The sequence below is a fragment of the Caretta caretta genome, chromosome 5 (assembly GCF_965140235.1).
Source record: "Caretta caretta isolate rCarCar2 chromosome 5, rCarCar1.hap1, whole genome shotgun sequence".
Lineage (NCBI taxonomy): Eukaryota > Metazoa > Chordata > Testudines > Cheloniidae > Caretta > Caretta caretta.
The window spans coordinates 73,973,711-73,997,352 of NC_134210.1; the positions used below are offsets into that span (position 1 = coordinate 73,973,711).

The following is a 23,642-nucleotide window of genomic DNA, read 5'->3' on the forward strand; positions in this document are numbered from 1 at the left end:
GAGTAGTTCAATTTTGATTTAATTTAACTTGTGGTTCTTTTAGGCTTCTAGAACCTGCTTCAGCTGTCAGACACATTTGCTTTTCACTATTTAAGAAACAATTTCATCATTTGAAATTCCGTTTGCACCTTTGTTTTTTTAGGTCAGTTCCTCCCCAAGTCATAAGACAAGAGACTGTTTTACCGGAATAGCTAGAGTGAGCTGAGCTAAACTGGTCAGTAGTGCCATGTTCTTAACTTTTTTGAAGTCTGTACTTTACAGTGAGCTAAAAGAAGCATTAACGGAAACATTTTATAAAGATGAGCAGATAAGGTTTATAATTTTAAATGAGCCAGAGTATGTAGTTTATTGTTTTAGATAGACATTAACACCCACTCATATGATTGAAGAAACTAGTTACATCATCATGTTCTGTTGTGCAACAGCCACATGGTTAAGGCATTAACTACGACATTCTCTAAATGCAAAAGCCTGGGAGTGTTTATAACATGCAATACCTTACACTGCTTTCTTAGGACAAACTTAAATGACATTTAGTCTTACCTTTAGAGTTTTGTAGGCAGTGCTCATGGTTGTTACTCTATGATTTGCATGAGACCCACCCAATTTACAAAGATGACACACTGGCCTTCTGCAAATTTCACAGTACATGTTTACCCTCTCCATTTCGTGTTCTGGACACATCAAGATCTGCCAAAAATAATAAGAATGCAACTGTATTTCAGAAAAAACATTTAACAGCTCATTAAGATACAGTATAACAGTAAACCAATCCCATAGTTCATGGACTTTAGTGCAAACTCAAGTAATTTACATTCATCTTATTTATAATCCATTGCAAGTGATATCAGGAGGGGGAAAAGATATATTACCCAGTGATCTGTGAATAGAAGAACAGAGGTGAAATGAGCAAGGGGTGCAGTCCTCAAATGAAGCAAACTTTTACTTTTGAATTCCAAGTATCAACTTTGATCTTCTTTAGCCTTTTCACTGAAGAGGGCAACCTGTTTACCAAGGTGCTTCTGAGACAATTTCATTAGGCTAGAAGTATGAATATTCAAGATTCTATGGTTACAGACTATTGGGCTGGCAAAAAGAAGGGAAGCCCTAATAACATTCCTTTAAAGAAACCTCAAAATATGAGGATTGAATTCATAAGGACATTAGCAGCCACTGTTTGGAAGACAAGCCATTTTTCTACAGGAATGCCCAGCCTTCATAACAGACCACATTTCTACTCCTCATCTTGTCTCATACTACAGTCAAATGAAAGTTACAGCCCTCTAACAAGGTGCAGATGGAAAAAACCTAGAAGATTATCTTGTCCTTCTCTCAATTCAGGAACAATCATAGTATATGCTTCTCTCATCCCCACCACACACATCACCAAGTGCTATCAAGTCTGCTTTTAAATCAATCAAATAGATGACTGGGAACGTTGTTTAGAGGACTAATACTTCACACATTAAGTTATCGCCTAACAAAGCATGTGAGGCAAGTGCACATTTAATCTTACATAAAAGTGCTGGCATCCCTCAATAAGGCCATCACAAAAGCTTTAATGTAGCTATGTTGGTCTGTTCTGAGAGTGATGCCTGAATAATTTGACGTGTTTAAGCCATAGTCATTAAACTGTATTAAAAAAAAAAAAAAAACACATTTCAAGAACGTCTATCTTCATTGTCAAAGCTTCTTCTTCTATGTCACAACCATATGCGCACACAACATACCAAAATCATTCTCTCTTCCCCTTTACTACCTCTGCCTGCAAAAGAGAGATTTGGTTTAAGCTTTAAATCCTTTAAAAAACAAAACTTAATATTTGTAAATCGTTATACTCATCAGAACATATGGAAGAATTCAGAAAGACGTCAAAGTCACTAGAAGTCTTTTTTTTTTTTTTTTTTTTTTTTTTTTTTTAAGAAATTAGAACATCTATTGAACTTAGATAAATGACAAGGATTTGCTGCAATGATATCCTGTATTAGAGGAGAGTTAAATAACATTTGTTGATTATTGATCAGACTACTAAGTCTAGAGAGCCAAAGATTATTTTTTTTAAAATGGACATCACAAGTAAAAATGTTTTTATCATCAGTAAAATGCCTCTCTCAAAAAAACCCAACAACACAACAAAAAACCACCACTTGGGCTTTAAAGAGAGTGAGATTTTCTTCCCAACATACACAAAGTCTTTACAAGTAAAAAAAAAAAGTATAGTAAGAAACATGCAAACAAAGTTTTGTTTCATTCAATTACCTATTTTACATTATTATTTGGATTATATAGTTTTGTACTGTTGGATTTTCTGTCAGATTGCAGGAATACTATTAATTTTTTCATGTAAATTAATCTTGGAGACTATTTTGTTAAAAAAATCATATTAAGTTAATTAACCGTACAATACTGAAAACAGAATTTTTAATAATTTCAGGCTTTTCCATCTGCACTAAACTTGGATCAGTCTGCTTCTCTAAAGGAGAAAGATTAAATAACTATAACAAAGTAGAAGCAGCTAGAGTAGTCTGGATAGCAACAGAATGTGAAAGAACATTAATTGGTTTCAAATTACACAAAACTTCTGCAGAACTATAACTCAGCTTCGCTGCTAAGCCTTGACTTTCTAGAACATAGAACCATGACTAGATTTTAACCTTAGAGTCCTGCTTAAGTTTAAACATATATTTTTAAAAGAGCTGCTAATAGAAAATATGTAGCTGTTAGCATAAAACCTCCAGATGACGCAAATCTTTACATAAAAAGAAAATCCAAACCTGTAAGTCTATTTGCCTCCCTGATTTTAGAATTACTTTACATTTTCTCTAGGTCAGTTACTTAACGCATACATATTTGGACCAAATTAGTCATGCCTTTCAGCCTATAGTGAACCAAATTAAAGAAGATTAATATCTGAACTAGAAGATTAATATTTTAAGAAAGCAGTACTACATTATCTTGGGTACACAGACACAAGAGCTACACAAATTCAGCAATATTTTTGGTGTTTGTAGGGACCTAATAAGCTACAAAGATGATTGTTACGTGCTCTCCAGCTGTCTTATGTTGGAAGGACGGCAGTTGTGACCAAAGTCATCAAATGGGGACATTTACACAGTTTAGGTTTTAAGTTCAACATGGGAACCACACAATCCACCACACACCTACCACATAATTGTGCCAGGGACTCACTTTTGCTACCACTAAGAGTGCAGGAAGAAAGCAGCAGAGGAGGAGGAGAGAGAAAGAAAGAACTATTGTTACAAAACTATTATTATTGTGCTACATTTCTAGAATAGACCCACTGCAATGATTTTTTTTTAAATAAAAAACACATTATTTAAGACCACGAACAGACTAAAATTATTAACACCTTGTTCTTAAAAAGCCCCACACCCAACACATTTAATTTGATGCAGTCAGAGTCTATGGTCCACTTCCAATATGTTCCCCCTGCATTTGTCAACACCTACCTCTTTGGCACCAGATTAATAACTTTAATGCAAAATCTTACAACTCATTTAATAGATGATTGTGATGGAAATCAAAAAGTAAGATTATCCAATAGATAATTACTTTTTATGGGCAACATTTGCTCTGCAGCATCAGGTCAGATACAAGAAATGAAAAGATCTGCAAGGTATGCCAGATTAAAAACCACTTACCTTGGGCCTGAAGTTAGTGGTTGGTCCTACATACTCATGCTGGGCTTTTACAGTTCCCCAAGGATGATATATTTTGAAGCATTCATTGCAATAGCTTGCACTGCAGTCCATGCAACTCTTTGTAGATTCTTGAGGTGGAGGTTTGCAGACATCACACATAATAGCAGTGGCTGCCCTGGCTGCCTGCCTGTATCTTTCCACAATAGTTTCCAGGGTGAAATTTCGAAATAAGCCATTGATGCCACGTTCTCCCAGATCCACATCATGCCGGCAGCCAGGACAAGGAAAAATGGTTGTCCTAGGAGTCAGTGAATTGCGTTTCCAGCCTGTATAGATGGCAAGTCCTAGTTTAGTTACAACATAATAGGAAGAACGATTAGGACTGGAAAGGGGGAAAAGACAGCACCTAACACAGAAATCCACGAGCCTAAATTCTGAGGAAATTCTGAGCTACTTTAGCACACATGTCATTGAGAGTGTCATAATACAAATTCAGGTGAATTCTGCCAAGCCAAAGACAATTTTCTTTTTAAAATTAATATCAAACAAGGCATGGCCCTGGTTGGATTCAGAAGACATAGTAAGTAAAAAATTAATTCCAAATGAAATTGTGGTAAAAATATTTAACAATTCTGACTCCAGAGCTGCAATGTTGCAATTTTGTCTCTTGCTACAGTAAAATATGTCAATAGTGCTATACTCATGCCTTTTTCTTCAAAGTAGGCACTGTATGCTCCAGTCATTTTGAAAGACAATACCAGTTAAATTCAGTGATTAATCTCAGCTATGCACGAGGGGGAAAATGGCCTAATAGGTCTGTATTCATTCCTGGTGGCAAGTCACTCTGGCACAAATGCACTCCATCCAGTTACTTAAACTGGTCTGATTTTACATGGGAAGGGCATATCTACCCTATTAAGATTGACAAATTTACATGGTAATTACATGAATGTGACAAGCTGAAACCCAATCACTAACAGACTAAGAGTTACGATAATAAATCTAGTTTTGGATACCACAGGATTAGATTCGCCGACGCTTTCTGGAATCCACATTAGTGTTCGGGTGACTCTGTCCAAATACAGATGTGGAATTTTTTTGTAAAATGTTCGAAGTGGAGATTTTATTCTCACTTTTTGAGATTAAACATAGCATTGTTCCCAGATGTATATAGTTGAATTTGAGCTTTTACAAGTTTTGTTATGGCTGCAACATATCCCAAGTGGAGATAAAAATACAAAACAAGACAAGCTGGGAATTTAGAACACTAGGAAATCCCAGCCAAATCGCCCAGTCAATCACAACATGCACAGACTGATTTGGCTTTTCCCAGCTGAATCGCTCAGAATATAGCACTTTTAAACAAGGGTGTCAGAACCATCTCTGTGAAAGGAAGACTACTTCCAGTAAGGTTACATGAAACAACAGCTCCAAGTCCTGGGGTGGAAAGAGAGAGCGAGAGAGCTAAAAGGAGTTCTTACTGGCAAGAAGTAATGTTCTCTCCTATAATGATAGAAGTTTCAATATAGCCAATCAATTGGATATTTTCATGGCTTCAGTTACCAGTCAAGGGGAACCCCAGCACCAAGAAGAGGTATCTGGTTTTTGGCAGGTTTAATATAGTTTCACCTAGTCTGTATTAAAGAAAATATCAGCTTACTTAGGCTTAAAGGAATTTTGCTCTACTTTTAGTCGGGGAATATAATGTATGGCATCAAATAACTGTACACAAAACCCAAGAATTCCCAGCTCCTTCTCTCAATATCTATTAGTCTTCCCTTGTTCAAAGACTGGGATAAAGTGGCTAACTTCACCAAACACAGACACACACACACAAAGCCGGTTTCCATTTTGAGTCTGCAAAACCTGGAGATAGCTCAACACTCCAACAAAACCTCAGACCGGAAGTACTTAATTGATTTCATTCTTGAAGAAAGAAATAGGAGCATCAGTCAAAAGGAGGCAATTTAAATAAATTCAAAATTGACTAAACTGGCATTTAGGCATGGTGCATATCCTTTCCTCCTCCTGCCAGTAAGCTTGAAAGTGATGCTTCTGTAACTAGAGCATGGCATTACCACCCTTTTCTCAAAAATGTTTTCAAATTCTGAGAATTGTGTTGCTATGGCTCATGCAACTGTAAATTAAGGCAATTTCCTCTTTTCTTCTTATGCATATGTTGGATGCCGTACAATCAAATTCTAAGGGAGAGCGTCTCCCACCAACATAGCTTCCTCCTCTTGCAGAGGTGGAGTAATGATGCTAATGGGATAGCGTTCTCCCGACGGCATAGTACTTCTTCACCAGACGTGCAGCTGTGCTGATGTAGCGCAGTAGAGTAGACTTGCTCCGTGTCTTGTCATTTATTAAGTTCTTTTAAAGCATTTAATTCTTTTCAAGAATAACTATTTTCTAAAAGGAAATTAGACAATATCTGTATTTTGTCAGCTGCCTTAATTCAGAAAAAATTATATAGTTTCACAGAATTTTGAAAGTTTTCCTTGAGTATCAAGATTCCATTACATGCAAAGCTATCTAGCGGTGCTGATCTCTAGCTGCCCCTACCATACCAACCAAGTCAGAATTTTCTTCACAACTTCTAGCATTCTGTTATCTTTCTTTAAAGATATTCACACCAGGAACTTTTTATAACCGTTGCTTTAGGGTGAAGGAACTGTTTTTCAAAACATGTTCGGTATGGCAGGTATGTATATGCTTCAGGAAGTGAAAGGCCCACATAGAGTGAGCAAGTGTGCACAAGCAGACAGTGATCTCCAATTCAGTAGGTTCTGTATTTCTGTCTAGAGAGTCTACAGAGAGATGGCCAGCTCAGATTTACGAATAAATACAACTAAACTGATTAATGTAGTTAAGGCAAACGTACAGATTTCTGGCTAAAAAGGAATCCAAAGTGTTTGGGTACTTACTTGAAGTAAATTTAATAACCCAAGCCGGATGCCCAGCAACACCTGTAACTTGGCACAGTTGAGCAACACACACATGTAATGAATGAAAACAGTACTGATTTAAAAGCCTTATTTAAATGTATGCCCAGACATACACACATAGGTTTAAATAATACACTTTCTCCAGACATTTCAAAGAGAACCTGAAAGGCCTGAGAAGAAGGATTATTTGGCATTCAAACCATGCAGTGAAGAGCAGCCACTAAAAGTAAGATAATACTTATGTTCACTAATAAAGCAAATAAATAATGAAAAATAATGGTAGCTTGTACAAACACAGCACATGAGCAGTTTAACATGCCAGCTAAATGTGCAATGACAAAAAGCAAAATAGCAGGTGAAAGAAACATGGTGCAGTGGTCAAGTTTAAAATCAGAACAATCAAACTCTTATCCAATAGCATGCTTTTGAAGTCTGGACCAAGTGACACACAGAAGTGGGGTTAATATTTGTTTAACCCAAAAGTGAGTTAGTTGCCAACCAACTGTGGCCTTTCATTCTGTCACCTAAAACACAAAATCAGACCATGGTAATGACTACATGCTTTACACATATACTGGCGACACCATGCCTAGAACACCACATTCAGTGGCCAGGAAATCAAAAGATCTTAAAAAGATGTTTCATCCCTTTTTGTTAAATTTACTCCAATAATTTGATTTTTCTCAGACTCATGACTACATGGCATTTAAGCCCTCTCAAGAGGGGAATAAGAGAATTTTTGCTAGTTAAAATAGCACCATATGCTAAATAGTTTTAGATACATGAAGAATTAGCCTCATCACTACTAATGGCTGCTCTCTCCATTTTTTTTTTTAAGTCAATATAGTTGTTAAAAGGTAAGATTCTGATCAATTTACTCCATCTTTGAAACAGCAATGTGTGGTGAATAACCAGGCAGATAAATATATTATAGTTAATGAGATGGGTTCTGTTCTTCTTCCACCCTCATTCACAAAAGCAAAAGGTTAAATTTTGCAGATATACAAAAGGAAGAATATGCCTAGAATAATTTCATAAAAACACTTCAACTTTTGTGGTTACTTCTTTTAAAGCAAGCCAGAATGCTCTATGCCATCTCTTACAGGTTACAAATCCAGCTTCTACCCATCAATTCTACAGATATCTCCTACTAATATTCATACACTATCAAGATTATTATTTTCTAACTCTACATTTTCAGGATCCTATACAAACAGAACCCTGCACTACTAATAAATAGCCTTACTTGTAAGTAGACAATATCCTACCAATTCACATGTCCCATGGCTAGAGTTTAACTTCTACAGATTCTCTAACTCATTAAAAAGATAAAAATATGGTTCTCTTGGCAAGCAGTTTAGGCCCCAATTCTGCCAACAATTAAGCACATGCTTATGTTTAGTAACATGAGTAGTAAGTCAAGGCATTAAAATTGCACACATTTTATCTAAATCTTTTTTAAAAATAATGTTTTCCTCTAAGAGTGTGCTATTCCACAATGTGGAATAGCATAATATATGGCAGTTAAACCAGAAAAGGGATAATGCACCTTAAAAATATAAATTGCTTGTTTGTGTTTTTCAAATACAATATGATATCACCAGCATTCTGTGATTATGGTGGATATGAAGACTGAATTTGTGGAGGGGTTAAAAAGATTAAAGGATACTTTAAAGGTCAACTGGATTCAGCTACAAACTTCTTAAATGAATTGATATTTCTACCTCCCGCCCAGTTAGCATTTTTGTAAGATTCTTAGAAAAAAGTTTTAAATATTGACTTTCCTTTCTTTTTAGAAAACATAACTTCACTCATATTAGGTACTGCATAAATTTAAAATCTTTCAGTTATGATTTTTGACAATGCTGCTTTTTTTTTTGCAGACTTGAACTGTCTGCAAATTGATGGTGATCTCTGTTTTGATAGATCCTTCATAATTTATTCCATATCCTATTTCTAAACATTTGAGTGAAATAAGTTATATTATGTTTTCCTCCAGTTTGATTTTTAGATGTGTATGTTTAATGGGACATTTGGATTCAATTCATAATTTCGTGAAATCCATTCATTTTCTCTCTTTCAAGAGTACATACCCAATTTAATCTCTTACAAAAGGTGTACTATAATTTGCAAGAACAACAAATTATTTCTCCATTTTTGTGTTTACTTTGTGCATTTGACAATATTTAAATAAGTGAGTTTCAGTGCTTCCCCTGTTTGTGTGGGTCTGTCACACAGCAACAAAAAGGATTATTTAGCAAGACAGGAAAGTGCAATTGTAAAACCACAAAAATTGGCAGGGAAACTAGGGAGCAGGTTTAGTAACAAACTATATATTTTTTGTAAATTGGTTATACCTGGGGTTCACTGTGTTCCTTTAAACACTCTGAACATTTATAAAATAATACGTTGTTTGGGGTTTTTTTGGTATATAGAGAAACTAAAGCAGAGCTTGATAAGGAAACTATCTAAAAACTTGAATTCCTAAATAACAATGTACTGTTACAAACAGCAATTTACAATTATCACTTACATGTAGTATCTTTAAGAAATCTACAAGTGAATTTTCATAATTATAATGAGTACTTGTCAATGTTTCAGTGGCCCTGTGATGAGTGTTGGTATATCACAAGAAAAGCTACTAATACTTCCCAGCATTAATTCCACTCAACATTTTGGAAGTGACAGGAATAGTCATCTCAGTATTTGAATGTCTGAAGAAGTTGTATAACCAAAGCCCTTCTAAAACAAAAAACTACAAACAAACAAACAAAAAAGGACATACACCACCGGATATTGGTATATCATTTTGAAGTCTCCTATTTTCCTCGGCCAAAAATTATTTCCTGGGTCCCAAAACTACCTTATCAGACTGGCAAGATGGCAGCTTCCTCTTTAGTAGTTGTGTATTACATTTAAGTAGGGTTGCCACCCATGACAGTTTGGTTTTTGGCTTCTGTGTCCCGGTGCTACTGTGGGTTGCCAGGTGCCCGGTTTTCTACCGGAAAATCTGGTCAGAAAGGGGACCTGGCAGTGTCTGGTCAGATGTGCTGACCGGACACCAAAAGTCCAGTTACCACAGGGCCGGGGGGAGGCGCACGGTCATTAACCCATGCCAGCCCCTGCTCAGCCAGGGCTACTTTCTACCTGCAGCCAGGCTCCACTATAAGGTGGGTAGAAAGCTGGCTAGATTGTCGGGCTCCACGGGTAGTGATCAATGGCTCCATGTCTAGTTCGCAGCCGGTATCAAGTGGAGTGCCCCAAGGGTCGGTCCTGGGGCCGGTTTTGTTCAATATCTTCATAAATGATCTGGAGGATGGTGTGGATTGCACTCTCAGCAAATTTGCGGATGATACTAAACTGGGAGGAGTGGTAGATACGCTGGAGGGGAGGGATAGGATACAGAAGGACCTAGACAAATTGGAGGATTGGGCCAAAAGAAATCTGATGAGGTTCAATAAGGATAAGTGCAGGGTCCTGCACTTAGGATGGAAGAATCCAATGCACCGCTACAGACTAGGGACCGAATGGCTAGGCAGCAGTTCTGCGGAAAAGGACCTAGGGGTGACAGTGGACGAGAAGCTGGATATGAGTCAGCAGTGTGCCCTTGTTGCCAAGAAGGCCAATGGCATTTTGGGATGTATAAGTAGGGGCATAGCGAGCAGATCGAGGGACGTGATCGTTCCCCTCTATTCGACATTGGTGAGGCCTCATCTGGAGTACTGTGTCCAGTTTTGGGCCCCACACTACAAGAAGGATGTGGATAAATTGGAGAGAGTCCAGCGAAGGGCAACAAAAATGATTAGGGGTCTAGAACACATGACTTATGAGGAGAGGCTGAGGGAGCTGGGATTGTTTAGCCTGCAGAAGAGAAGAATGAGGGGAGATTTGATAGCTGCTTTCAACTACCTGAAAGGGGGTTCCATAGAGGATGGCTCTAGACTGTTCTCAATGGTAGCAGATGACAGAACGAGGAGTAATGGTCTCAAGTTGCAGTGGGGGAGGTTTAGATTGGATATTAGGAAAAACTTTTTCACTAAGAGGGTGGTGAAACACTGGAATACGTTACCTAGGGAGGTGGTAGAATCTCCTTCCTTAGAGGTTTTTAAGGTCAGGCTTGACAAAGCCCTGGCTGGGATGATTTAACTGGGAATTGGTCCTGCTTCGAGCAGGGGGTTGGACTAGATGACCTTCTGGGGTCCCTTCCAACCCTGATATTCTATGATTCCTTGTCAGGCTACAACAGCTCTCATCCAAGCCCAGTAGCAGAGAGAGCCCAGCTGGAAGGGGAAGTAGTGGAGCAGGGGGCGGGACCTCGGGAGTCCAGTTACCAGCCATTAGAAGGTGGAAACCCTATATATAAGAAACCTTTAAAAAACTGTTTAGTTATTCACTCTTCTTTGTGATGGATTACAAATTTATATTGCCATTATCTTCCCTTTAAAGAAAGGATTATAACTGACCATAATTTATAGTAGATAGAAGATCAATACATTAAGTAGTATTTTTACTTCCAGTAATACCAATCAGTTTTACTGGAACCTGGTTTTGTAGCCTCTGGGGAAATGATTCCTTAGGAAAACAAAAACAATAGACAGAAATTTTTGGATGGTATAACTACAGAAATTAAGAGCAACACTGACAAAAAATATTCTACAGGTTTTAGTCCAGTTGACCTTTAGATTAATTGCAGAACAGAATTAAAAGTTTTTCAGACAGAAATCTTCCATAACTTTGGTCAAGTCCACAAAAGTTTAGCCGATGGACACCGATATTTAAAAACTATATGCTAACCAATTCTATTTAAATTAAGATCTAAATACTACACTATCTACAGCCATACAAGAAGTGAAGCATTTCTACCTCTCCACCCAAAAGACCTCCGCTGTGTGGCTGTGAACAATGAACAGAAAGCTGTTTTTAGAAACAAAAAATAAAGTCAACATTGGTTTACAAAAAATAAAGCAGCAAATATCTTTTCTTCTGCACTGTAGTTGCCAGGTGCCCAGGTTGCCAGGTGAAATTAAAAAATGTTTAGTTTCCTAATATGCATAAATGGGAAGAAAAGCAAAAATCAAGCTCTCTTTTACTGTATTTCAGCATCATTCATCATCATTTACACAGCACTGGAACTTTAAACACTTTATAGGATTTTTGTAGTATAATGGCATTACACTTAAATTATAAGACACCCTATAGTCATTAAACCATCATAAATTCTCCAATCCATAAAATTAAGGCCAGAATTTTTTAAAGTAAGCATTTGTGTACAGTTTAAGTTAGAGGATAAACCATTTACCAGTTTCAGACATTTTTGGCATGATTACGGCAAACAGCATTTCTAAAAAGCAAGTTGTGCAGATAGTAGCTCCATAACAGATCAATTTGCGTTTGGTATTTAAAGAGTTAGAAGGTCAAGACAGCAACTAGTTTTTACTACTTCATATGAATTTAATTATCTATTAATCATGACTATGCCATTGTGACAAAGTTCCTGCTCTGCCTTGGTGGGTCTTGCGCTTATTGGCGGATTTGCTTGCCTTGGAGCTTCACGGCAGCCCTCAGCTTGGCTGTTTTTCTGAATTCACAGTCCAGGTCGACTCCTCCTGTGTCTGACCAGCAGTTGGGAGGATTTGGGGGGAACCTGGGCCCACCCTCTACTCCGGGTTCCAGCCCAGGGCCCTGTGGACTGCAGCTGTCTAGAGTGCCTCCTGGAACAGCTGTGTGACAGCTACAACTCCCTGGGCTACTTCCCCATGGCCTCCTCCCAACACCTTCTTTATCCCCACCATAGGACCTTCCTCCTGGTGTCTGATAATGCTTGTACACTTCAGCCCTCCAACAGTCCACGTTCTCACTCTCAGCTCCTAGTGCCTCTTGCTCCCAGCTCCTCACACACACACCACAAACTGAAGTGAGCTCCTTTTTAAAACCCAGCTGCCCGGATTAGCCTGCCTTAATTGATTCTAGCAGCTTCTGGATTGGCTGAAGGTGTTCTAATCAGCTTATCTTAATTGTCTCCAGAAGGTTCCTGATTGTTCTGGAACCTTCCCTGTTACTTTACCCAGGGAAAAGGGACCTACTTAGCCTGGGGCTAATATATCTGACTTCTATTACTCTCCTATAGCCATCTAGCCTGACCCTGTCACAGCCATATATATAGGCTTGGCAGAATTTGTTTTTTTATAGAATGGAGAAGGGTAACTAGTGGTGTTCCCCAAGGGTCAGTCCTAGGACCAATCCTATTCAACCTATTCCTAAATGATCTGGAGAACGGGGTAAACAGTGAGGTGGCAAAGTTTGCAGATGATATTAAACTGCTCAAGATAGTTAAGACCAAAGCAGATTCTGAAGAACTTCAAAAAGATCTCATAAAACTAAGTGATTGGGCAACAAAATGGCAAATGAAATTTAAGGTGAATAAATGTAAAGTAATGCACACTGGAAAAAAAATAACCCCAACTATAGATACAATGTGATGGGGGCTAATTTAGCTATAACTAATCAGGAAAGAGATCTCCGAGTCATCGTGGATAATTCTCTGAAGACGTCCACACAGCGTGCAGCGGCAGTCAAAAAGCAAACAGGATGTTAGGAATCATTAAAAGAGGGATAGAGAATAAGATGGAGAATATCTTATTGCCCTTATATAAATCCATGGTACGCCCACATCTTGAATACTGCATACAGATGTGGTCTCCTCATCTCAAAAAAGATATGCTGGCCTTAGAAAAGATTCAGAGAAGGGCAACTAAAATGATTAGGGGTTTGGAACGGGTCCCGTGAGAGGAGAAATTAAAGAGGCTAGGAATTTTCAGCTTGGAAAAGAGGAGACGAAGGGGGAATATGAGAGAGGTATATAAAATCATGAGTGGTGTGGAGAAAGTGAATAAGGAAAAGTTATTTACTTGTTCCCATAATATAAGAACTAGGGGCCACCAAATGAAATTAATGGACAGCAGGTTTAAAACAAATAAAAGGAAGTTCTTCTTCACTCAGCGCACAGTCAACCTGTGGAACTCCTTGCCTGAGGAGGTTGTGAAGGCTAGGACTATAACAGGGTTTAAAAGAGAACTGGATAAATTCATGGAGGTTAAGTCCATTAATGGCTATTAGCCAGGATGGGTAAGGAATGGTGTCCCTAGCCTCTGTTTGTCAGAGGGTGGATGGAGATGGATGGCAAGAGAGAGATCACTTGATCATTACCTGTTCAGTTCACTCCGTCTGGGGCACCTGGCATTGGCCACTTTCAGTAGACAGGATACTGGGCTGGACAGACCTTTGGTCTGACCCAGTATGGCCGTTCTTATGTTTATGTTATTTTTGAGCATTTTCTTATTTTTATTTATTTAAATTTTCACAGTTGCAGGAAATTATGGGGGAGGGTCAGACAATTATTTAGTGACAGTAGATGCTGAGATTTAAAAAAGTTAAAATTTAAAGCTTTAACTCACAACATCATCAACATCATATGTCAAAATATACAAATAGCCTTATGTCAAACTCTAGTAAGTTCTCAGGCAGTATTTTTCTTACTTTGCTTATCTTTCAATTTCTATTATTGCTCATGAAAATGTTTTTTCGTTGCTTTGTATATGCATGATGAAATTTATTGGTAAGTTAATAAATCTTCATATAGGTTATTATAGGACTGGCTACAAGTGTTGTCCTTGGCTCAATTAACCTGGGACCAGGAATTAATGTTGCTGTGATTCTTGGTCTTAAAGACCATCTATCATGGAAATACACTCACTCACCAGGGTGACAAAACAGACTGCAGTATCCGGGGGACTCTCTGTGAATCTGTTTAAGGCTGTTAATGTGCCTGAAGAGTTTGCACATGGTACAGTTGGTTGGGGAAATCTAAATTTAGAACTCACAACCAATTTAGGGTTTGTGTCCTGTTTTTTCAAGTCTGCCCTGAGCTTGGTTCTCATGCTCTTGGACCACCGTTCGGAGCATTACAAAGTCAATGGGAGTTTTGCATATAAATTAGCATTTTGTACCAAGTACTCTGAAAAATCAGTTCTAGGCATCTCATATTGGGCACCCTAAATTACTTGTCACTTTTTTACACTTTTTACAAAACTACAATCTCTGTATTTCCAGTCTTTCATATGTAAAATGGGAATGAAAATACCATCTCACTTCAGAAGTGTTGTAAAGATTAATTAATATTTGTAAATAACTAAAATGTTTTTAAAGAACTAAGGTACTATGATGAGAGTACCATAGAAAATGTTCCAGAAGAAATTAATAATTCTGTGTTCAGTGCAGAGTTTGGATGGTATGTGGCAAATAGTGCATGGGGTTATATACTGAATAAACTACCCATTCAATGAGTACTGTTCATCCTGCACATTGAACAAGGCAGGCATCTTATGGATAAAATAGTATGCGGTATTGTAATTACAGACAGTATCATAGTACATATGCACAAGGGGGCCCAATGAAGGTTGTATGGTCAACACTGCATTCTGCCATTTCTTATCTTCCACATGCTTGATTTTGCAACCCAAGTGTTCTTTTAACAAGTTTGTTTTTGTTTGTGTTTGGTGTGGATGAAATAGTACACAAAATGTGAAGATGGTAATTTACTGTATTGCTATAACAAAACAGGATTATACTGCACTTCAGTGGCTAGCAATGTCTCACTGAAGGCAATTTTCAACAAATCTACAGTGAACACAATGAGGTACTATAATTCACATGTCCCTGCAAAACAAGCACCAAGGAACATCTCTGAGACTAAATATCTTAGACACTTCCCGGGCGACAGCAAGCCAAAACATAAAATATTAGAGGGTAATCTCAGACTAGGATTTTTTTAATTAGCGAATCCAGGTGTGCATCATATTGCTCAAACTCCACCCTTTTTGGGGGTGGGGCAGGAAAGAGGACACAAAGAGGTATAACTAGCCATAGTCCCAATTTAAGTGTTCTTTAAAAGATGATGGTGATGTAAGTTTCTGCTCTTGAGAAATGAAAGACAAGAAATTAACATTGCTAAAACCTGAGATGCAAGTTTCAGGATTTATCTACACATGAAAGTTATTCAATAATAAGGTAGGGCTTGAATTTAAAGGGAATCCACTTTGGAAGGGGATTAAGCTAACTCAAGAAAACACACTCTGATTCCAAAATAAGAGTGTCCACACACAGAGTTATTCCAAAGCGATAGCTATTCCAGAATAGCTGAAGTGTAGCCAAGCCTTGAGCCTTTTTTGTTAAGTGTTACATAGAGTAGCTTTACACTTATTTAAATTTACATTTAATAAGGTATTTCTTTCACTTAATATCTATCAATATTTAATTAATTGAATAATAAGGTTAAGGTAAGTATCTTCAAGATAAAGTCAGTCATGAAACAACAGTTAGAGAAACCCGAAATTAAGCATTCCTTGATACTTTACACAGAGAACTCTGGTTCAATCTTCTTGCAAAGTTGTCTGCTTGAAGAGTTCTGATATCACATATGGAAAGTAACCTACTAATATACCTTAGTGAAATGAATGAAGCAAACATACATAAGAATGGCCATACCGGGTCAGACCAAAGGTCCATCCAGCCCAGTATCCTATCTACTGAAAGTGGCCAATGCTAGGTGCCCCAGAGGGAGTGAACCTAACAGGTAATGATCAAGTGATCTCTCTCCTGCCATCCATCTCCATCCACCCTCTGACAAACATTCCTTACCCATCCTGGCTAATAGCCATTAATGGACTAAACCTCCATGAATTTATCCAGTTCTCTTTTAAACCCTGTTATAGTCCTAGCCTTCACAACCTCCTCAGGCAAGGAGTTCCACAGGTTGACTGTGCTCTAGGTGAAGAAGAACTTCCTTTTATTATTATTTTTGAAGAAGATATATAGTTTAGAAAGGCTGCACCAAAGACTCCAAACGAAACCTAAGCCACCAGACTGCGAGCAGCATAAAGCCTGGAGACCAACCCAAACAAAAAAAAATGGCGTTTTCTAAAGATGCCTGAGATTATGTCACATTAAACAGCCATAGTGACTAGGGTAACTTAGCATCAGAAAAATAATAGCTATGAACCAATTTACAGGATACTGTTTTTAAAAAACAATTTTATATATGTTCACTAGAGTAACAACTTTACAATAAGACATTCCCATGTCCAGTATTTTTTGGTGCGTGCTGTAAACAAAGACCAAAAACTAAACCATTCTGAAGTTATTCACGTGACAACATTCAACATTAAAAGTATCAAGATGAAAACCTTTACTCAGGCAAAGACCATTCATATTAAATCAGTCTTCTACATGAAATTCCCAGAGCACACACAATATTCTGGCACATACCTGATCTATTAAGCCTGTCGATTCTATCCAAACTAGGAGAATGGATTCGAATACGAGGGCTACTTTGATTGGAGGATTCAGAGCCTAGATCAGTGAAAGAGTCTTCAAGTGTGAAGAAGAGAATTTCTTTTACACATTTGTGACAGATACTGTGCTGACAAGGGAGGATCAGTGGATGGGTAAATAACTCCTTGCATGATGGGCAGATGAGCTCTCGTTCAATATTCTTAATGGTAACCTTGAAAAGAGAGAGGTGAGGAGGAAAACAAAATTAAGACAAGATCAGAAGCTGAGCCAGTAAGGCTCACATTATATACAAACATTCAAAACTACCTTTACATCTTACATCAGAAAAAGAACGTGGCTTCAAAAATATAAGCACAACAAAGCTAAGGCTTGCATCTCAGGTCCTCCAGTAAAAATGAGAAGTCTACTGTAAAAACAAAGCAGAGTTGGTTTTTTTAAATTAATCATGAAGTTCCCGTCTGTTGGCTTTGAAGTTCATCTTCTAAAAGGGCCAAAAAGTCTGTAATACCAGATTCCCCATCTACATTGCTAACACCACAAATTAAAATTTAAAGGCTTGAAACTAATTTCTTTCACCACATGTACTGTGTTTATTATCCAAAGGGAGTGCAAAGAGTAAATATAGTAAGCAAAAGTGAAACTGTCTAGAGTCAATTTCAACTCTTTTTAGTTCTGCTTCTCCTGCTTTACACAATAATCTGCATAAGAGCTGTAAATGACATTTTTTAAAAAATGAAAAATTTAACAATCCTGAAAACATGAGGTTTTGCATAGGGCTTTTTTTTAAAAAAAAAGTAAAAGCCATGTATTTATGCTTTAACTACCTGAAAGTATCACTTTACTATAAATAATTGTTAATCAATTGCATTATTCAGTTCATTTCAGTATATTTGGTTACAAAAACTTCTTCCCTGAGAAAGATCCAAGTTCTCAATAGGTAGCTCTGGATAAACTGTTCCTCTCACATCTACTTAAGCTTGCTTTTCTCTAGCGTGCATTCAATAGCTGGGGTTTACTCTTCTTCCAAGTCCCTGACAATCACGAAGAACACACGAAAGCACATTGTTTCTAAGGCGGCGGCGGGGGAGCGAGAAGATTCCTGTCCCAATTACCGTCCAGTCAAAGTAAATTATAGCCTGGTTGACTGAATTAGGAGAAACGCTCTGCAACGCCCTAGGAAGAGCGCTTTGTGAACTGGGTGGGGTGGGGGAAAGGAGAGAGCTTGGCTGCTAAAGAATCAGTGAGTAATGGGCCACCTTTCTTCGCTCCCCCAAGACAAAGGCTTCCCCTGCCACACCCCCACGGGGGATTTCTGGAGGGCGCTCTCCGGGCAGGGCTGTCAGACGGGAGCGAGGCCCGGCGGCCCTGACAGCTCCTCCCGGGGGCAGAGTCCCGGCGGAGAACTGCAGCAGGATGAGTGTGCAGAAAGCCCGCAATCCACGCGCCCAGGTTTCCGGGGAGCAGCGCCGCCGCCTGCAGCTCTCGGGCTGGGTGCGGCGGGGCAGCCGCTGCAGTTCCAGGCACACGGGGGGGGGCTGAGCGGTGTTAAAGGCAGAAAGTTTGGGGCGTCCACGAGCCCCGCGGGCTGCGGGAATCTCCCGCCCTCACCGCGCCCGGGCACCCACCGTCCGCCCCGGCCCCGAGCCCCACCCCGAGCCGGCAGCCAGGGCCGCCAGACGCCCCGCACTCACAGCGGGCTCCAGCCGATCGCCCTCCATCCTGGAGCCGCCTGGGCGAGGGCTGTCCTGCGGGCGAGGGCGGAGAGCGGGGCCGCAGGAGGCGGCGGCTGCTGCGGGCTCCCAGACAGTGCAGCAGCTGCCCGCTGGCCGGGGCGGGGCGGCCTGGCAACGGCGCCCACCGCACAATGAGGGGCGGGGCGACACCTGGCACCTTTGTCCGGGAGGAGGAAGCGCGGCCCTCGCCTCACCCAAGCCGCCCCCAGCCGAGAGCAGGGCAAGGGGCAGCGCGGCGGGCCGGGGAGCCTGGGCTGGGGGGGCGGGGCGGCAGGGACCGGCCCCAATGCCGCGCCCCGCAAGGCAGGCGGAGGGCAGGAGAATCTCTGCTTCACCCTGCCTCCGACACACACACACACCCCCTGCAGGAGACTAAGCCTAGACTGGCTTCCCTTAAAATCCATCCTGGGTGACGGACTTTCCCCCTCCTCCCCCTGTAAATGAGAGACTTGGCAGTGGACTTAAACTCTAGCAACAAGGGAAGAAGTTAGAGGTGATCAACAGGTTGTTAAAAAGAATGACAAGTCACACTGGAAGGGGTGGTACAGATCGGGTGACCAGACAGCAAATGTGAAAAATCCAGCCGAGCTGGTAATAGGAGCCTATATAAGAAAAAGGCCCATAAATCGGGACTGTCCCTATAAAATCGGGACATCTGGTCACCCTAGGCACAGAATGGGACAGTCACACCTGAATATCCCAACCTCTCTGTTTACTCTTGAGTATTTGTTTTCAGTGGAGGTGGGGGAAGGGTTAAGTATTTTTCAGATATAACAATACAAACTTTAAATGTTAGTTAATGGCAGTATCAACTATTTAGATATTAACATACTCCTTGTGTACACTACAATAAAGTACCTAAATCTGTGACTGTGCACACAGTTAGAAAACCCTTAATACTACCTTATGCCAGGAGGAAAAGTAAACAACATCTCCCATCTACATTTTAAAACACTTTGTGTTTCAGTGCCAAATGGTCCAGGTGGTGGTAGCAGGCTTGCAGATTTGCCAAGGTTGCAAAAGCTCCAGCTGGTGCAAAAATGCAGCTGCCTAGTACTTGTATAGTTTATGCTGCCAGGAGCACATCCAGCCTGCACTCCAGTACCTCCCTCCTACTGCACCACCCTTGCCTGTTCAAGGCTTTGATCATAATCTTTAGAGCCAGGAATGGATCAGATTCCAGCTGCATTATTAGAGTACACAGGTAACACTATCAAAAGTGCCTAAATCACTTTTGAAATCTAGCTTTAGGAATCTAAATATCAATCTCACTCTTGAAAATGGGATTTATGCACTTCCAAAAGTTTGACTCAACATCTCTATTTATGAACCATCAAGACAACAGCACTTCTCTGGGGCAATGCAGATCATAAAACTGAGGGGAGATACATGTGAGAGTTGGAGACAAGGTAAATAGAACTTGTCTACATGGGAAATTGACCGGATTAGCTCCCCATGTGGACACTTATTCCAGTGTAAGAATGTCCACACACAGAGAGCTATTCTGGAATAGATAAAAACAATGAGGAGTCCAGTGGCACCTTAAAGACTAACAGATTTATTTGGTCATAAACTTTCGTGGGTAAAAAAACCCCACTTCTTCAGATGCATGGAGCGAAAATTACAGGTGCAGGCATAAATATACTGAAACATGAAGAGACAGGAGTTATCTTACAAGTGGAGAACCAGTGTTAACAAGGCCAGTTCAGTCAGGGTGGATGTGTTCCACTCCCAATAATTGATGAGGAGGTGTGAATACCAAGAGAGGGAAAATTGCTTTTGTAGTGAGCCAGCCACTCCCAGTCCCTATTCAAGCCCAAATTAATGGTATTAAATTTGCAAATGAATTGTAGCTCTGCAGTTTCTATTTGAAGCATTCTTAAAAATACAATACCTACCCGGGGAAGTGAGGAAACAGATTGACAGAGCGAGACAGGTACCCAGAAGTCACCTACTACAGGACAGACCCAACAAGGAAAATAACACCAGCACTGGCCATCACGTACAGCCCCCAGCTAAAACCTCTCCAGCACATCATCAACGATCTACAACCTATCCTGGAAAATGATCCCCTACTCTCACAGGCCTTGGGAGGCAGGCCAATCCTCGCTTACAGACAGCCCCCCAACCTGAAGCAAATACTCATCAGCAACTACACACCACACTACAGAAACACTAACTCAAGAGCCAATCCCTGTAACAAACTCCGTTGCCTATTCTATTCCCATATCTACTCTAGCGACACCATCAGAAGATTGAATCACATGATCCATACCAACAGGGGCTCATTCACCTGCACATCTACTAATGTGATCTATGCCATCATGTGCCAGCAATGCCCCTCTGCCATGTACATTGGCCAAACCGGACAGTCTCTACACAAAAGAATAAATGAACACAAATCAGACATCAGGAATGGTAACATACAAAAGCCAGTAGGAGAACACTTCAATCTCCCTGGACACTCAGTAACATTTAAAAGTAGCCATCCTTCAACAACAAAAATTCAAAAACAGACTTCAAAGAGAAACTGTAGAGCTACAGTTCATTTGTCCAATTCATTCCCATGTAAACTAGCCCATAAGCCCTGTCTATATTAAATAAATTTGCACCAGTCTAGTGATATTGATGCAGTTATACCATTACAGGCTTGCACCATAAACATGGTGCATTGGTGTAAAGCAGTGCTTACACTAGTGCAGCTTGATCCTTTAACATACCAAACCCAACTCAATAAAGTAAAATTCCTTAGTGTAAACAGGGCCTTTACCGAAGGTATCCAGCTGTGGAGTAAAAATTAGGAGACTAGGTGACTTTAGAGTCTGACCATCTTGAGGTAACTGCAGTTACCTCTCTCTTTGATCACATTTTTCCACCATGACCAAAACCACATTCTCAACAACCATTCTCACCTACTTTTCTCTCTCCTTCCCCATTCTTCCCCCATTAAAAAAAAAAAAAATAGAACCCCACTCCAAGCAGACTTCAAGAACACCAAAAGGGAGAGCAGCCACTCTATGAGTTCAGAGACTTTGTGTCAATTAGAGTGACAATAGCAAAGTGCTCAGATACTGCAGGAATGGGGTGCAGAAAAAACAAACAAAAAAAACCCCTTATGTTGATAGAATTGAGGCTCTATCAGCAACAGAGACAAATAAAGATCATTTTCTCTCCAAGAAAATGGTATACTATATTATGGAGGAAGAGAGACACAGGTACACTTTCTAGTGGCCATCATACATCTCAAAAGCATTTAAATAAGACTGCCTAGGATGAAACTGAAAATTCTACCAGCATAGGCATCACTGTTCTATGATCAATGTATGTCCTTGTTGTGAACCAATCACAGAACAGTGATGCCTATAGTGATAGAATTCTCAGTTTCATCCGACTAGCATCAATACAGAAGCACCATCTTGCACCTATCATTGTAGCTAAGGAACAGCTAGCAATAAAGGAATGATTCTTCTTTACAGCAGGATGGGCCTTTTGTGGTCTAGTGGAAGTTCAAGACTGAGTCTGAGTATTGTGCTGAAAGAATAGCTTGGCACGAACTCAGAAGTTTGTGAGGAGAAAAGCACTAGATGTCATTGTATAGTCATCTGAAAGAGCACTGCGAGGTACCTCTTCTCAGCTGGTATCCTGGAGCGAGAGACTGGAATTCAACATTGTCCCAAAAGGGAAGAGGGGCAAACAAAAAGGGAGTGGAATGAACGGGGGGGAGGGGAGAGGGAAAAAAGGAACAAATACATTAAACTGATTGTGTCCAAACTAGAAGAAAACAAGAATTCCCACCTAATCCCACCTCTGCTACTAACTCCCTCTGTGACAACGGGAAAAGCATTTAACTGCTGTGTTTTCAGCCTTCTGTATACTAGAAAAGTGCATCGGTTTAAACTAAATTAATTTTTACACTGAGCTACTTAAACCAGTGCTAAACTCTAAAGTAGAGACACGTAATCCAATTTGACCCTTGTTTGTATCAATTTATCTTAAATCAGTAGTTTAATTAATATAAGGTGGGATTGAACCTGGTTTATGTGATCTGCATTATGGATTTGCACTAGTTTAACTAAACTGATTTAAAAAAAAAAAAACTAGGTCATTTTTCTGGTATAGGCAAGATCCTAATTCTTATCTGGATAAGGGGATAAGATTATCTACCTCGTAGGTTGTGCCCATGCTAGACTATTTTGGGAAGTTTCCCACCATTGCTGCATTAGGATAGATTAGGGAAAAACAGAGGGTGCGCTCTATGCCAGGCCAGCTCATCTTGCTTAGAACAGGCCTGGACAACAGTGGTAAAGAAACCTGTGTCCTGTTTTCACCTATGCTTGCTGTTGCTACCACTGGTGGGAGATTTCCCCCAAAAAGTTTAGTGCAGACAAAACCTCAGGGTGTTTAAAACATAGATCTTCAAAGTGCTGTACAAATATTAAGGTGCACTCTGTGTTAAAAATGTACTGGGTGTTTTCCAGTCACCAAAAAAGGACATGCTCCTTGCCCCAAAGAGCATCAAATGTATGTCATCCAAGGCATTGGAAAAAAATGTGGAGTGTAATTTTAGAAAAGCGGGGAGGAACAGGCCAGGAGTTCTCTCTTCTTTAATGGCAGTTGGATGGATAAAAATATAAGAATGGCTATACTGGGTCACACCAAAGATCCATCTAGCCCAGTATCTTGTCTTCCGACAGTGACCAATGCCAGGTGCCCCAGAGGAAATGAACAGAACAGGTAATCAACAAATGATCCATCCCCTGTCACTCATTCCTAGCTTCTGTCAGACAGAGAGGCTAGGGACACCATCCCAGTTCATCCTGGCTAATAGCCATTGATAGAGCTATCCTCCATGAATTTATGTAGTTCTTTTTTAACGCTGTTATAGTCTTGGCCTTCACAACATCCTCTGACAAAGAGTTCCACAGGTTGACTATGCGTTGTGTGAAAAG

General features: G+C 39.9%; 1 protein-coding gene across 3 annotated transcripts in view; it reads right to left on the reverse strand.

Moving 5' to 3' along the window:
- Positions 1 to 23,642, reverse strand: part of TRIM36 (tripartite motif containing 36) — a 52,994-nt gene that overhangs the window by 11,871 nt on the left and 17,481 nt on the right. Inside the window, exons 1-5 of one of the 3 annotated variants that reach the window (XM_075128613.1) lie at positions 18,652 to 18,967; positions 16,934 to 17,171; positions 11,474 to 11,503; positions 3,663 to 3,988; positions 544 to 690 (exon numbers count right to left, since the gene is read on the reverse strand). In XM_075128613.1, the coding sequence (XP_074984714.1) occupies positions 544 to 690; positions 3,663 to 3,988; positions 11,474 to 11,503; positions 16,934 to 17,171; positions 18,652 to 18,678 (768 nt within the window). In that variant the 5' untranslated portion in view covers positions 18,679 to 18,967. Of the gene's footprint in view, positions 1 to 543; positions 691 to 3,662; positions 3,989 to 11,473; positions 11,504 to 16,933; positions 17,172 to 18,651; positions 18,968 to 23,642 lie in introns of those variants that run through there. The other 2 variants (XM_075128612.1, XM_048850976.2) reach the window with 2 other exon arrangements.